Source organism: Sceloporus occidentalis, unplaced genomic scaffold (assembly GCF_023333645.1).
Source record: "Sceloporus occidentalis isolate IW3139 unplaced genomic scaffold, rSceOcc1.0.p SCAF_6, whole genome shotgun sequence".
Classification (NCBI taxonomy): domain Eukaryota; kingdom Metazoa; phylum Chordata; class Lepidosauria; order Squamata; family Phrynosomatidae; genus Sceloporus; species Sceloporus occidentalis.
The window spans coordinates 30,427,514-30,444,071 of NW_028316986.1; the positions used below are offsets into that span (position 1 = coordinate 30,427,514).

Below are 16,558 nucleotides of genomic sequence, written 5' to 3' on the forward strand. Positions count from 1 at the left end.
AGTGTAACGGTACCAATTCCCTTGCAGGTCTTGAAACTATAAATGTAACTAATTACTTCCTACAAAATTTCTTCCTACTCCTTCAACAGTGCGGTTTCTATGTGTGGTTTCCGAGAAACCACTTTAAGTATCAGTTATTATTTTAATTGCAACCAGAAAGGTAAGGACAACAGTCACACAATTATCATGCAGCAGAAAAATCTTCATAATCTTGGTAGAGAATTTGCCCACTTTTCCCCCTTCCTATCATACAGTAAGAAAAATGAAACCTATGCCATAAAAATGGTTAAATATTATAAAACTCATTTTCTAGTTCAACCTAGTGGCATCACTAGGTTGTATTAATTCAAATACAGCTATCCCTTAACAAATTCACTGTAGCTCACAATATTCAAACATTAGCCACTTTTTAAAAAGCAAGTGTTCACTTATCATCCACCTTAGCTGTGGAAAGATTGCTCTTCCCACTATCTTTATACCTTTGTGATGGTTTTGACACTCTGCTGGCACGTAGTCATTGCTACTATTTGGAAAAGTTTGTCCGATATAATTACTTGTTGATAATTATGTCTACAGAGATGGAATGTATCAAATTAGTTTTTCTCACTTTTGTGTCATTACTGTGGCAATTGCAAAATTCTGAGTACAATCAAAAGTACAGATTGTGTTGCAAAGCTCTTTGATCTTACTTCACTATACAGTGCCATCATACAACTATGGATTGTGTACAACACTGATCCAGAGATGATCTTTCAGTGTCTTGCTAATTATTTATTTGAGTTTTTAAAAGATATGGTCCATATTTCTTTTAACAGATTGGTGGCTTCACTACACTAAGGAAGCTATACCAAATAATTTGTTTTTCATAAACTGCAAAAAAAAAAAAAAAAAAAGTTCAAGAAATTATATGAACATTTGCTTCAACTGATCAGGAAGAAAACCTCAAAATTAGTTCAGAAGACCAATTTGCAGTAAGTACTCTTTTTAAAGTGATCCAAATAGCCATGAGCAGTCATTCACCGACTTCAATGAGAATGAATCATGAACATGTAAAATTAAACCCTGGGAACAGACTTAGACATTTTACATCTGCCTAGGCTTCCATACTCTTAAAAAGACAAAGAATTGACTGTTTTAAGAACTTAATTCCCTTCCAATATTTCATATTTTTAAAAGGTCTTGCAAATGTACTAGAAAAAGTTCTTGATTTGTTCAACTTTAAATAATGCTTCATAATATTTGTCCCTGCTTTATGGCTAACATCTAGTTTTATTCAATTTAATCCCAGAAATTTTATTTGTGAATTCAAACTGGACCAATCACTCAGGTTATATAAAGGACAGCAGGAACAAAACAGAAAGGTGAGATAATAAAAATAAGGGGAAAACTAGTTAAATATGCTTCACTCACTAGTGAAGACAAATTGGAAGCAGTTCCTCTGCTTATTTGTAAGCATGGATATTTACAAGGGATCTTACAGTGCCACACAGTATGTACTGTTGGGAGTGCTACATCCACTTTTAACTAACAATTTCCCAAATACTACTCAGCTGTTTATGAGGCCAGTGTTTTTAAACAATGAATAGGTTCTTTTAAAAGTTGTGATCAAATTTTTAAAAATGCAATACTACTGGAACTGGAACTACTGGAATTGGAACTAGACCCAAATATAGCATTCCCAAGAGAAATAATTCAGAATTCAGAATTCACTTCATCCTGGTAACTCCCATGCTACCATGCATTTGCATAATCCAAAGTAAGACATTTGCTGCATGAAGAATCATTCTTAAACACCAGATTTGTGCTTCAACAATTTCCAACTTGTGCTTGCCCTCACTTGCACCTCCTTCCACTGATTTTCAGCACCATAGCGTTAAATTCTAAGCTATCCTGTTCTTAATACATTGGGTTTTCCAGCAAATTTTGTACTGAACATTACTTATGGAATGTGTAATAAACCAGCGTTTTTCCTACCAATAAAAGTAAGTGTGGAAAGATAACTTTCTTCAGTGCATGAAGCAGTTTCTATTTTAACTTTTTATATCTTTCTGCAGAAGTCATTTTCTCTTCAGTCTTAAAGCTCTAACAGCCATTCATACATCTGTGCATTCATTCTGATCTGGGCAAGTGAAATGTATAAATGCTCACTTATCTTTGGATGTGATTGTAAAATGGGACTGAATGTAGAACTCAGCTGTACTTGTATTTTGACTCTGTAAATGTGTATATGGATATACTTGTGTATATATGAGAGCCAGTGTGGTGTAGTGGTTTGAGCACTGGACGGTGATTCTGGAAATCAGGGTTCAAATCTCCAGTGTGCCATGAAATCCCACTAGGTGGACTTGGGCAAGTCACACACTTTCAGCCTCAGAGGAAGGAAAGGGCCAACCCCCTTTGAACGTATCTTGCTAAGAAAATTTTGTGGTAGATTCACCTTAGGATCAGTGTAAATTGGAAACAACTTGAAGGTACATAACACCAATACCATAAACACTCTCATGACAAAAGAAGTCTATAGCTAGATTTCTCATATACACATAGATAAAGCCATTGATGATGAGGTATATAATCACAGTTGTGTCAAGATACTTCAGTAATTGCCAATTAACAATGAAAAGAAAACCCAGAATATATTGTTCTGGAAACTGTTGTATGCTATTCTGAAACACAAACCATGCTGTACATGCTGAAGACTGCAACATACATAATGACTTATTGTGCATAGATATTTTATGGCATAATTTCCTGAGGGCCTCCTATGCAATCCAAAACTCTTCTCTAGGATGTTCAGCCTTTTACTAAATGTTACTCCAACTGAAGCTTCTTTAAGACAAATTAGAATTGTGTTTAAGCTTACTGGCTGTTGCTTTTTTCAGCTCCATCATAATGTATTTTTTTAAAAAAAATCTTAATATGCACTACTCTAATTCTCCTCAATGGGTGGGCAGTTAGCATGCTACAAGAGTAGCCATACTGAATGAGATTTCTAATCCATGATAAATAGCAAATTCCAAGGCTGTGGAGAAGTAATTATTTCTCTCCAAAATCAGCATGCATTTGCAGGAGGAGTTGTGAAAAGATTCAAAGATTAGTTTTAAAAAATAGCGGAATCATAACAGAGGAGGGGGGGGCACCATTTCCTCTTGGGGTTACTAAAAAATTGGAGAGATTATATAGGCATGGCCAGTTAACAAGAAAAGGAAGCTATACTTTACCAGTGCAGAAGTTCATAAGTGCTGAAGAACTGCACACCGAAGCAAGACAAGGCAAGGCTTCTTCCATTCTTGCCACCTAGATTAAGAGAGCTGCGGACCAGTTCTGTCTACGTTTACTCCTGCCTTGCAGAGTCTCACAGCAATCCCCAGTTCTCCAAATCAGACAACATACTTTGAATTCTGAGGAAATCCTGCCAGTCCAGATGGTCCATCACAAAAGCACTCATACACAGAAGAAGTAAAATGTCCTTGCAATAAGGTTTTCTCTTTCTGAGCCTAGGAACTCTGCTGTGAAGAAGAGCTTCTGCCTTTGGCTGTGTGTGAGAGTGAGTGAGAGCAGAAGGGGGTGGGATACATGGGGGGAGAAGAAATCTGAGACTGCTATAAGGAGTGGCTAACTCTAGACGTCATAAATACACTAATAAAGGCACTTACTAGCAAAGACACTACACAGGGATCTGGCATACAGTATAAATTCAGAATTAAAGGGCTGACTGTACACTACAAGTTTGCCTTTTACTTCTTTTTCTTAAAAGAGATGGCAATGAAGGTATCTCAAATATTTTTATTAACTGGCACATCAAATCAACTGGGGTGCAAGCATTTCAGCGCAATCCAGATAATCTTTTTGTTTATTTTTTAAAAAAGAAAACATGCATACACCAAATACCATGAGATTTATTTAGGAACCATGATGTTTATACTGCTCTCTTCTTTGCAGGCTAAGTTACTGTCAAGATTTCCTCAGAAACGTTTGCCCAAAGGAGGAACAAAAGTACTGTAATAGTAAATAGCCATTTCTATGGTATCTATAAGAAGCACTTGTAGTCTTGTTTGTTGTGCGTTAAAATAGGTCAGATAATTGATAATTTGAAATAATATAGTGTAGAATTCTGCAACAAAAGTGGTGGGGTGGGAAATAGATTAAAAGTAGATAAAGGTTGGAATAAAAAATATTTAGATGCTCCAAGAAATGCCAGAAATGCATTTAGAAGAGACTGCTCAAAACTGATGCTCATTATGTGCTGCATTGCAATACCCACTGTTCCGCAGAGAGCATGGCTAATGGCACTAGGCTGGGGAAGATCAGCTTAGAATATTTAAAAGGCTGCCATGTGCTTTGGAGAAGCATGGAGGGGATGGTAAACATATAGCAAAGTTTAAGGTAGCAAACAATTATTATTCATACATGCATCCAGCAACTGTTGTACTGCTATCGTATCCAGACTAAAAACTACAGCTGAGAGCCTGTTCATCAAATGTGTAGTGGCAAATTATACAAGCACAACTATGTCATAGTACTGGAAGGACCCTGCACTCTCCTGTTGAACAACAGCTGATCCAACTTTCCACCCACTGCTAAAGATCACACTTACAGAACTTACTAGGCAGCACTCCTAAGCTTGCACAAAGGTTTATACTGGCATGGTGGGATTCATGCAATCTGAACAGGAAGCCACCCTTGTGCAACCTCCAAGAAACTAACAACTGTCTCTTAATGGCATTTATACCAGCATAAAGTCACAACAGGATTCCAGTCAAACCAATTAAACATGAAATGTATGGATATTGTGGCTTTATATCTAGCAGGAATGGATGAAATACTACAGCTTAACACAAGATTCCTAAATTTATCTACCTACTTGATCACCAAGAGATACACTGTATAGATTCTGGTAGATGCCATTCACATCTTTCTGATCACAGAGAAAAAGAGTGTCTTGGAGGCGGGATTCTGCAGCTCTCTCAAGATTATCATTTCATTATGTTTGTAAGAACTCATATTACAACTGCACTCCAACTCATTTAATATGATCATGCTTTTGTCTGACTTGCAAAATTGAGCAAAGCCAGAGGAAAGCTAATGAATGCAACATGTGTTCACTTCTCTTGGTAGCCGTGTCTAAAGCCAACTGGCAGAACGATCACAGCAAGATAAATGTCAAAACAAAGCAATCTTACCGTATGGAGTGCTCCCTGCCTCCAACATCTCCTTAATATGTTAGCAATAATTTATCTCTCTCCAAGCCTACAGCCTTAAATATATGAAGGTTGTTGTTGTTGTGGTTGTTAAAATACAAAGAGAAAGGAGCTGTATGATAAAGGAGGTGGGGGAGGAAGAGGAAAGGAAAATTACAATGGAAGCAAATCTCAGCTGATGTGATTACATTTAACTTTGTAAGATACATTACAGGAGATACAGGAGAAAGAAGGCTAGGGCTGTCAATCAGGACAGATCAGTAGAAAACCCCAAGTTTGGAGATATACCTCTAAAAGTTCATTGCTGAGATAAATTGAGGGACAAACAAAAGGATGTGCTGTTCCCTTATATTTGTAAGCCTTCTGGAAACTGGAGCGTGTCAAAAGGAGGGTGACTAAAATGGTGAAGGGTCTTGAAACCATGCCCTATGAGAAACGGCTCAGAGAGCTGGGGATGTTTAACCAGGAGTAGAGAAGGTTAAGAGATGACATGATAGCCCTGTTTAAATATTTGAAGGGATGTCATATTGAGGAGGGAGCAAGCTTGTTTTCTGCTCCAGAGAACAGGACCCGGAACAATGGATGCAAACTACAGGAAAGAGATTCCGCTTCAACATTAGGAGGAACTTCCTGACTGTTTAGCCTAAGGGCTCTTCGACAGTGGAACACACTCCCTCGGAGAGTGGTGGAGTCTCCCTCCTTGGAGGTCTTTAAACAGAGGCTGCATGGCCATCTGCCAGATATGCTTTGACTGAGAGTTTCTGCATAACAGGGAGTTGGACTGGATGGCAAATGTGATCTCTTCCAACTCTATGATTCTATGATTGGACTGACAACACGGATTCTTGAGTAGATCCAGCAGGATTTCCTTTTACATTCTTTGAGAGGGGCTGGACGGAGTGGATGTGTTGCTCCACCAGGCTGGAGGCCCAGCTAAGATTACAGAAAACTCAAGAGATGTGGCATAACTGCTGGCAGAATTCCTGCAGGCTACAAGCCCTGAAATGTGGCTTGTAGCCTGCCTAAAGAATCTGCTGAATGTTAAGCAGTTACATGATTTTTTTTTAATGACATGTGATCTAAGAAACCCCGTAAGTTATTGGGATGTTCCACACAATAATGTACTTGATCCTATGTTTGAAGTGTACTAAGATGTTAAGTAAGGAAAATACCCTGAATTTTAGCATTCATTCAATTTACAGAAGAAAAGGAATGTATATGCACACTAGGCATACACACACTTATGAGAAAGATTAAGGAATGAATGAAAGCTATGTTGTAAACAATAACAATATTCAAGACAGCACAACAGTCTTCACCACATGTTTAAAACTTCAACTCCTTCCAGATGTTTAAGACTTCAACTCCTTCAGCTTCCAGCCAGCCTTACAAATGAGTAGGGATTCTGGGACTTATACACCAAAATATCTTGAGATGTCACACGGGAGACTGCAACACACGGGAGACTGCAACAAATAAAATGCTGCTTATAGTGCAGAGAAGATTAACTCAGGTGTCTTAAAGAAAGTGGCATCACTGCAGTTGGTGTCTGCACTGCGGGTGCCTGGAAAAGATTATGGAGGGGGGACATTGGTGACAGATTGCCCTGCCTTCCCGTTGCCTCACTTGGCTGCCCTTCATCCAGCCAGACTGCTGCTGTAGGGTGGTGTTGAGGCATATGGATGGCCTGTCTGGTGTGGCTGCTGGATAAGCAGCATAGCCAGGCCCTGAACAGAAGGCAACCCCCCGCCCGGTTCTAGTAGCACCTCTGCTTAAATTGAAATTTGCATGCTTGGATGCAAGTGGTGCATTTATTTACTACCTATCCTTTTGGTCTGAAAGAATTTTTTAAAAAATATATTAAAGTAAAAATCAAATTGAAAACAAGTTAGTGTAAAAAAAAAGTATCACTTATTTGCAAGGAGTTAGTAGGATTCCACTACATTCAGCTGTGGACTGTGGTAGCCAATATGGCTATCTGTCTAACTGCTGTATTCCTGCAGTATCTGTCCTACAGTGGGATCCTACTGATTCACTGCTGAGTCAATTCAGACTAGCAGACAGTTAAACCAAAACTCAACCGCCAAAACCCAACTGCTAGTTCCAACCAGTGTGTACATGTGTGTACATTTGCATGCCTTCAAATCTCCTTTCAACTTTTGATGGTGACCCTATGCATTTCATAAGTTTTTTTTTAAGACAAGGAATACTCAGAAGTGGTTCTCATTTCCTTCCACTGAAATATAGAGGGGTTTTTTTGTTGTTGTTGCATGCCTTTAAGTAATTTCCAATTTATGCTGACCCTAAGGTGAACCCTATAGGTGTTTTTTTTTGGGACAAGATTTGTTCAGAGGAGGTTTGCCATTGACTTCCCTTGAGAAACTGTGACTTGTCCAATGTCATCCAGTTAGTTTCATGGCTCAGCTGGGAAATGAACCCTCATCTCCAGAGTCATCATCCAACACTCAAACACTATGCAATGCTGGCTCTCTGAAATATAGGAACAGTGTGCCCGTGCCATATGCGGGCGCACCATACACGGCTTTAAGCATATGCTGAAGCTATGTGACAATCATACAAATGGGGTGCGCACCCATGGCACCGCACCACACTGCACTGCAAGCACACACATTGTTTGCAATGAGGCATGAGCATACATAGGATTATCCTAATGCGGGAGGGGTGGCAGAATGGATCCCCCCACATAAGGGAAGGACGCACTGTATCTTCAAGTTATTGTAGTGAAGAATAGTCATTCAAAAGAATACAAGCAGATTCCTTACATAAAGTCAGATTACTAGTCCATCCAGTTTAGTAATTTTTACTGTCAGGAGTGTTGCAGGATCTGTAAACTACTCAAGATACAAGGGTCTGGACCCAAAGCTTTTTTCTTGAAAAGCATGTGGTTTCACTTTGTTGTTGCTGCTGCTGGCCTTCATGAAATTTCCAATTTCTGGTGACCCTAAGGGCAAACCTATGACAGGGTTTTCTTGGCAACATTTGTTCAGATTTTGTTTGCCTTCTGAAACTGAGAGAGGGTGACATGCTCAAGGTCACTCAGTGGATTTCTGTGGCTGAGCAGGGATTTGAATCCTAGGCGGGTTACAAACTGCCAAAAAATATGTATGGAATACGTATTAGGGTTAGGAAGGGGCGGTGCTTCTGCACCCCCCTAACCCTAGTACGTATTCCATACGTACAACATGGCGGCGCCCCTTCCACATGGGGGCCGCCATGTTTACGTATCAGATGCTGTGCGTCTGCACGTGTCGCGGCGTCTATGACGTCCGCCCCTGGCGCCTCGCGACGTCATAGAGGTGCCGCTTAAAGAAGCTCCATTTTGGAGCTTCTTTTTCGGTCCGTGCGGGAGCCGCGCGGTGTGGCTGCTGCAGCTCCCGCACGGAGCAAACGGCGGCAGCGGCAGACCGCCTCAAAGCGGCGGTTTATAACCCGCCTTATTCTCCAGAATCATAGTCCAGTGCTCAGACCACTACACCACACTTGCTCATGGTCTATGTGGCTACAATCCTTTCCCAGCATTACCATATCCAAGGAAAAGAATACTATATTTTACAATGTACAGTATTGTAATGTTCTTTTGGAAAGAAATCCATTTATTGGCAATTGTTTCACTCGTGCACTATTAGATATGGCAAGAATTGCTAAACTATGTGCACAGCAAGAAAAGCTCACTTGTCATATTCCACAGTAATTAACTAGGTCACCTATTGAGGCAGAAAATAACTTTTCACAGAATGTGTTGAACAGCACCAAAAAAGCTTTACCACACATAAAGGTGCTAGCTCCTTATTAACTGTTACTTTAGACCATGCATCTGACTAACAGGAAATGAAGGAAATACTTTGCAAGGGGAAAAAAATCAAATACATATTGGGGCAAAGTGCAAACCACAACCACCATTATTAGATACTGTTCTTTACAAAAATCTGTTTTAAAACTCCAAGCTGCAAAATGAGGTTGCTCAACATTAAGGCCCTTCAAATACTATCCACAAATTACAGCTTAGTGGCATTACAGACTGACTGCATGCCCCTATATTGCAGATGAGATTTCTGAGAGCTAAGTACAAGGTAGACTGGTACTGTTCTGGCACAGCTTCACAATGAGGCCAGTGCAAGAGAGACTGATAAAACATTCAGAGCATAACAGCCACTTGGCAGCCACTTTACTATCTTTTAAGTACAAAGTTAAAAGTCTGTTACTCTCTCAGGCATTTTAAGACTCCATACATTAAATACACTGAATTGTAAGAAAATGATGACTTTGCTGCTTTATTTAGTTTGAACTTTACTGCACAATTTTTACTTGCACTGCCAATTATTGTAGCTGTTGCTGTGTTTAAATAAAACTGTACCCAAGACTGCCTTGGTTTAAGATATTTTTGAATGGAAATATATAAACACATTTAGGGGCTGGACAGATGGCCTGAAAGGGCTGGCTTCCAGGCAGCTTGGGGGTGTGGTGTTTTGACATCGCATGCGCCCAAGATGCCCAGAAGCTGCACTGGTTTATCATATAGGGACGGCTTCCAGCCGCTCCAGGGGCATGGCGTTTTGATTTCACATGCCCCCGGAGCATCCAGAAACTGCCCTAGGGTTGTGCCGGAGCCACTTATCTTTTCGGCTGGTGGCAGAGTAGATTGGGGCCGTGCCGTGTGCTTGCTGTGGCTCTGGGGTGAGCAGTTCAAGGGCAGTCCCAATCCACCCTTTTGGGACATAGATAAAATACATTTTAATCAGTGTAGAATTGAGGACTAATAGTAGACTAATTTCTGGATTGAAAATTATGGGCTGATTCTCAGGACTGCAATACAGTCGGCCCTTCTTATACACGGATTTTTTATACACGGATTCCAGCATACACGGTTTGAAAATGTTCCAAAAAAGGATAAATTTACCTTGATCTTCCATTTTTTATAAGGGACACTATTTTGCTATGTCATTATATTTAAGGCGACTTGAGCATACACGGATTGTGTTATACGCGGGGGATCTTGGAACCAAACCCCAGCGTATAACAAGGGTCCACTGTAGTCAGTCTGATCTGAACCAGCAAGCAGTACCTGTGGGGGCAAGCCAATAACCAAGACAAAGGGACAAAGTAGAAGCCAGTTCGCCAGAAGTTAGTATCAAAGAATATTCAAGGGTACAGAACACAGCAGTGCTGTGACAGTGAACTTAAGTACACCATACGATCCTCTGTATCCATGGATTCTTTAGCCATGGATTCAAGCATCCACAGCTTGAAAATATTAAAAATATATATAAATTCCAAAAAGCAAATCTTCATTTTGCCATGTTAGATAAGGGATACCATTTTACTATGCCATTTTTTAAATGGAACCTGAGCATCCATGGATTTCGATATCCATGGGGGGAGAGTCTTGGAACCAAAGCCCAGAGGAGAGTAAGGGTCCACTGTATAGCAATTTAATGCCATTTTAAGTGTTGTGTTTCCAACCTAGGAAACCTAAAATTTGTATTTTGATGAGATACTTAGACCTTAGTTCAGAGAAGCAGACTAGAGCGCTCTAGAAGATAAGCTACTTCATCAAAGAAAAAGCCTGGGATTCCTCAGGAAAGATTTATGACAATTAACACCTGTTAATTATCAACCTGTTATAGTGGAAACAGTGTTTCTTCAGGAAGACCTAAGTAGAACAAGAAGTTCTCTTATAATTTTTCCTGTCCAGGAGAATTCAACAGCAAGACTAGATGTTACAGCCATTCAATGGTTAACTACACAGGGGAGTCACATATAGGACCAGTAACTCCTGACAGAATGCTCATTGGATTTTTGAGTCAGAACTGATCCTTGCAAGAAAAGGATTTCAGAGCACAACATGTTGTTTCAGAACTCATACACTACAGGGAAATTTTTACTTGCTCACATGTTCTCTTCATGAAAGACCTGTGGCTTTTAAAACATACATCCAGGCCTAAAGTTTTGTTACACCATTATGTTACTAACCTATTTACTGAAAACAAATAAAAAGTTTTTTGTATGAATTGCAACCTCAAAAACGAAGTATATGCTCAATCCACATATACTAGGACCTGATAAACCAGGGGAGGGCTGGTGTAGTGTCAAAACCCTTAATGTTTTTCATCCTAAGCATAGTACAATGATGGAAATATATCCAAAACATGGAAAACAATGTCTTCTCAAGTCATTTTCAGCTCTTGAGAAGCAATATTTATCTTCTGTGGACTTCCATCACAACCTTCCAGAATTTTGATTTCATTGAGCTATCAGCAGTGATTACAGAATTATAAATATTCACATGTAACATCTACAGTTGTCCATAGATCAAACTCCTCTTTGTGTCAGAGAAGGAAATGAAGTAGTTTGTGAGAAAAATCTGTATCAAGTACATCCCCTTATTCAGTTAATGGCTGAGGATGTAATAGCAAAATAATTTGAAACATCCCAGAAAATATAGTAAAACAGACTCATGGCACTGCCTTACAACTGTCCTTGAGAATAACAAACATGCTTTCCATTCAGTATAGTACAGTAAGTACAAATATAAACAATGGAATTTCAACAAAAGAGAAAAGCAGTTCTTGCTAAATCTGTTCAGCTTAATTTTTTTAAAATTCCAAACACAAGAAAAACAGAAGTCCAAGAAGACTGGAGGGGGACAAGTGTTGTCCGCATCTTCAAAAAGGAGAAAAAAGAGGACCGAATCAATTACCACCAAGTCAGCCTACCAACAAAGATTCTAGAGCAGATCATGAAACAGTCTGTAAGCACTTAAAAAGGAAAGCCATGATCACTTAAAGTCTCAATTTCAGTAAGGCCTTTGTCAAGATTCCCCACAATATTCTTGCAAACAAACTAGTAAAATGTGGGCTAGACAATGCAACTGTTAGGTGGATTTGTAATTGATTGTCTGGCTGAATCCAAAGGGTGCTCAGCAATAGCTCCTCCTCATCCTGGAAAGAAGTAACTAGTGGGGTGCCCCAGGGCTCTGTCCTGGGTGTAATGCTATTCAACATCTTTATCAACGATCTGGATTGTGGAACAGAGGGCATGCTTATTGAAATCTGTGGATGACACTGAATTAGAAGGAGTAGCTAATACTCCAGAGGATAGGATCAACATTTAAAATATCTCAACAGATTAGAAAACTGGGCCCAAACTAACTAAATTATTTTCAACAGGGAGAAATGTAAAGTACTACTTAGGCAGAAAATAAATAAATAAAATGCATAGATATAGGAAGGGGGACACATGGCTTGACAACAATACATGTGAAAGGGATCTAGGGATTTTGTTGACCACAAGTTGAACGTGAGTCAACAGTGTGGTGTAGCAGCTAGAAAAGCCAAGGCAATTAATTCTAAATTCCATCAACAGGAGTATAGAGTAGAGATGAAGGGAAGTAATAGTCCCACTCTATTTTGCTTTGGTCAGACCCACGTGGAATACTGTGCAAATGTCTGGTCACCACAATTCAATAATGAAGTGGACAAGCTGGAGCACATTCAGAGGAGGGTGACCAAAATGGGGAAAGGTCTGGAATCCATGCCCTATGAGGAGTGGCTTAGGGAGCTACATATGTTTAGCCTGGAGAAGAGAAGGTTAAAGGATTACGTGATAGCCACATTTCAAAATCTGAAGTGATGTCATACTAAGGATTAAGAAAGCTTGTTTTCAGCTGCTCCAGAGACTAGGACATGGAGCAATATGCCAGGAAAAAAGATTCTACCTAAAGTTAGGAAGAACTTCCTGAAGGTAAGAGCTGTTTGACAGTAGAATACACTTTTTTTGGAGTGTGGCAGTATCACCTTCGTTTGGGTTTTTTTTTAAAACCGGAGGCTGGATGGCCATCTGTTGGGGGGGGGGGTGCTTTGATTGTGTATTCCTGAATAGCAAAGGGTTGGACTGGATGTCCCTTGTGCTCTCTTCCATCTCTATGATTCTATTACTTTAAGTTATCAGAACATTTACCTGAAAGCTGACACTTTGCCCATTGGGGATAATAGATCTTGATAACATTTATTGATGACATAGCACCCTCTATTTCCCTTAAAAAGGATCCCACACTGCATTCCTATCTTAGTTCAATGAATAAGCTATGTCAGTGTGTGGCAGTAAATACAGATTCTTGTAGTAGTTTAAAAGTGATGACTCTATCATTACATATTATTATGGCATGCTATGACTGAAGAAACTAGATCACTTACCTCTCCCCACCCCATCCAATATTTAAAATGGTGGAATCAGCACATATAACCTTCTAGGAAATATTAGTTTTCGAACCTGTTAATTAAATCCTTGGCACCCTTATATGTCATTGTACTGATACACTGAACTTTCTACCAATTCTTATGTCAGAACAATCCATCAAAATTTCTTTAGGTGCCTCAAGGAACTATATTTTTTGCTAGGATGAAACTTTTCCAGATACACCAAAAAACAAAGATATAAATCTCCCTGAAAAGTGTTTGATCAGATCAAGTAGAAGCCATATGAAAAAGTATTCACAAAAATCTCACACTAATCTACACAGTTTTCAGGAGCAAACTTAAAAAATTCTAATACTCATAAGAAAAGCCTCCAAAAGTCTGCTTCAGAATTAAGCACTATCATTCTAAATATGTTTTACAGAAGTGTGATTATGCACCATGAACTTGTACATATTTTAGCAAACAGTCAGTGACAGTTTCATGTCCTAGCCATTTAAAAAAAGATAGCTATTTTACTCCTTTTTAAACCTAAATTTTAGCCTTAAAAAACATGGCAAAGTAAAAGCATCTGAATCAGCACACTGACGTATTAAGAAAACAAGTATAAAGTTAAAACCCTCTAGCCAATTCCTTGCCATAAAATTAACAATAGGAAAAAATTGGGACTTCTGAAAATACAGGGGGAAATGTTGATATTGTTGTTGTTGTTAATTATTTAGTTGTAGCATTTCAAACGGAACACATACGGTCATTTATCTTGAACTGCTTATTATAGGTGTTAGGGCAAGTCATACCTCTATAAACAGGATGAATCAGGTTTATCTAAAGGAAATAGCTAACAGAGCTAGATTGTTTAAATATCCTGCAATAAACCTTCCTGTTGAAATAAATATATATACAAACTGATATACACATGGAGCAAAAGGAAAAGAAGAGAGGTGAATAAGGCCCAGTACAGACCAGTGCTTTGTGTTTGGTCTGGGGCTAGGGTTGCCATAAGTCAGGACCTCCAAACCGGGACAAATGTAGGACAAATGTAGGACAAAATTTTTAAATGTAGGACACTTTTATAAAAATGGAGGACACAGGGGAAATGCTAGTTTTTTAAAAAAATATATAGGGTTAGATAGAAGGGGGTTAAATAAGGGGGTTTGAGAAAGGGGGGCTCTAGAAGGAGGGCTAGATGGGGTACCTAGAGGGGGTTAGGGTTAGATAAAGAGGAGTAAGATAGAGAGGGGTTAGAGGGGGGGCTTAGAAGAGACTTAAGAGAGTTAGATAGAGGGGGGTTAGATGGGCTTAAATTCTAAAGCACCAGAGTTGTTCTCTCTGCAGGGCTCTCAGACTACATTCACACTGCAGAAATAACCCAGTCTGACAGTACTTTTAACTGTCCTGGATCAATGCTATGGAATTCTGGGAAATGTAGTTTGTTGTGGCTCCAGAGCAGAGCTCTGCTTGTTCAGTGCCAGGAGCTGATTTGCCTGTGTAGTTTGGCTATCTGTGAATTTCACAAACCGCTCGGATTCCCAGTGATTGGGCAGTATATAAATAAATCCTATTATTATTATTATTATTATTATTATTAAATAAGGGGGTTAGAGCAGTGGTTCCCAAACTGTGTCCTTTAAGAGATTTTGGACTTCAACTCCCAGAAGCCTCAGACATGTTACCCAATAGTCTGAGATTCTGGGAGCTGAAGTCCAAAATTACTTCAAGAGCACAGTTTGGAGATCACTGGGTTAGAGAGAGGGGAGTTTAGATGGAGAGAAGGAGGTAGATAGAAGGGGGTTAGAGAGGGCTCTGTTAAAGTGGGGTAACAGGGGGAGAGGGAGGCAGAGAGAGGGTTAGAGAGGAGATGGGTGTGTGTTTGGGGGCCTTAGGGAGGGGGCTTCCAATGTCCGAGGGGGACGATCCTGGGGGGAGCCTGGGGCCCTCTGGAAGGTGCCCTCTTGCCTCTCCTGGGTGCCAGCCCCTTCCTCCTCTTCTGAGCCTTGCCGAGGCTCTTCCTCCTCTTCCTCTCCGATGGCTGGGTCCCTGAGGCGCCCCTCCCCTTTAGTGAGGCAGCTCTCCTGGCGCTTCAGAGCCCCTTCCTTGCAAAAGCAGGAGGAGGAGAAGGGCTGGGGGGCAGGGGTTCCAGAAAAGGGCCCTTTCCTCCCCTCTCCCAGCGCCCTGCCTGGATGGGCAGGGTCCACTGCTGCTGCCTGCCTGGCCCTGCTCCTCCTCGTGCCTTGTTGCCCTTCCTGACTAACCCTGCTCCTTGGGAGGGCTGGCCAATAGGGGCAAGGCAGAGCAGCAGAGCCCTCCCCTACCAGCTCCAGCCCTGGCTGTTGCGCTCATCACAATATAGGGATGCAGCAAGGCCAGGAGCCGGGCAGAATTGAAGAGGGCGTGACGGGACCGGGAACGCCCCCTAGAAAGCGGGGGAGTCACGCCTCCCACTGGGTTATGGCAAGCCTATCTGGGGCTGAAAGTAGAGCTTGGGAGTGGAGCGTCCACAAGCTTCCGAGGCCTACTGTGCGCCGCAGGCGCCATCTTAGCATGCCACCGTTTACATGACATCTGCGCAGTGCAGCACCCAAACAGCCGGGAGCAGGTTCTTCTTAAGCTTTGCAGAGGCCGCAGCATTTATCTGCTGCGGCTGCAATCCGGGGCAGAAAGGGGTGGCATCTGGCCACCCCTTTCTGCCTGCCTGTATCTCCCTTAGTTTCTTTTCACACACTAACACACATGACGTGTATATAATTTAACTTACAAAATATCTTGTTAAATATATGCAAATATTCCATAATCCAAAAAAAAATCCAAAAATGAAACATTTCCGAGATATTCAACATGTATGACATGTAAGCTTTCTAACAGATGTATGGTGTGTGTGTGCGTGTGTGTGTGTTCATTAAGACAATATCCTAGTTAAGCATGAAATGTTATCACTACATTGAGTAACCCTCCACCCCACAAGAAAACTTGATCTTCATATAACACTGTCCTTATGGACCTTCAAAAAAGTTGTTTTCAATATTTTACTCAGTTATAGAATTTATATCCAACCATTCATTGTAAAATTACCCCATGATACAGCACACTGGGGAAACTGACCTTCCCTCCCTTGATGTGTCAATGGAACCCCTACTAGGAATGCCAGGT

The 16,558-nt window shown here is 40.5% G+C and overlaps 1 protein-coding gene across 5 annotated transcripts in view; it reads right to left on the bottom strand.

Moving 5' to 3' along the window:
• EML4 (EMAP like 4) overlaps positions 1-16,558 on the bottom strand; it is a 246,570-nt gene that overhangs the window by 137,146 nt on the left and 92,866 nt on the right. For 2 of the 5 annotated variants that reach the window (XM_089529196.1, XM_089529195.1), the window contains exon 1: positions 3,219-3,471. The exons of 1 other annotated variant lie outside the window; for it this stretch is intronic. In XM_089529196.1, the coding sequence (XP_089385322.1) occupies positions 3,219-3,285 (67 nt within the window). In that variant the 5' untranslated portion in view covers positions 3,286-3,471. Of the gene's footprint in view, positions 1-3,218; positions 3,472-16,558 lie in introns of those variants that run through there. 2 more of the 5 variants (XM_089529199.1, XM_089529198.1) reach the window with 1 other exon arrangement.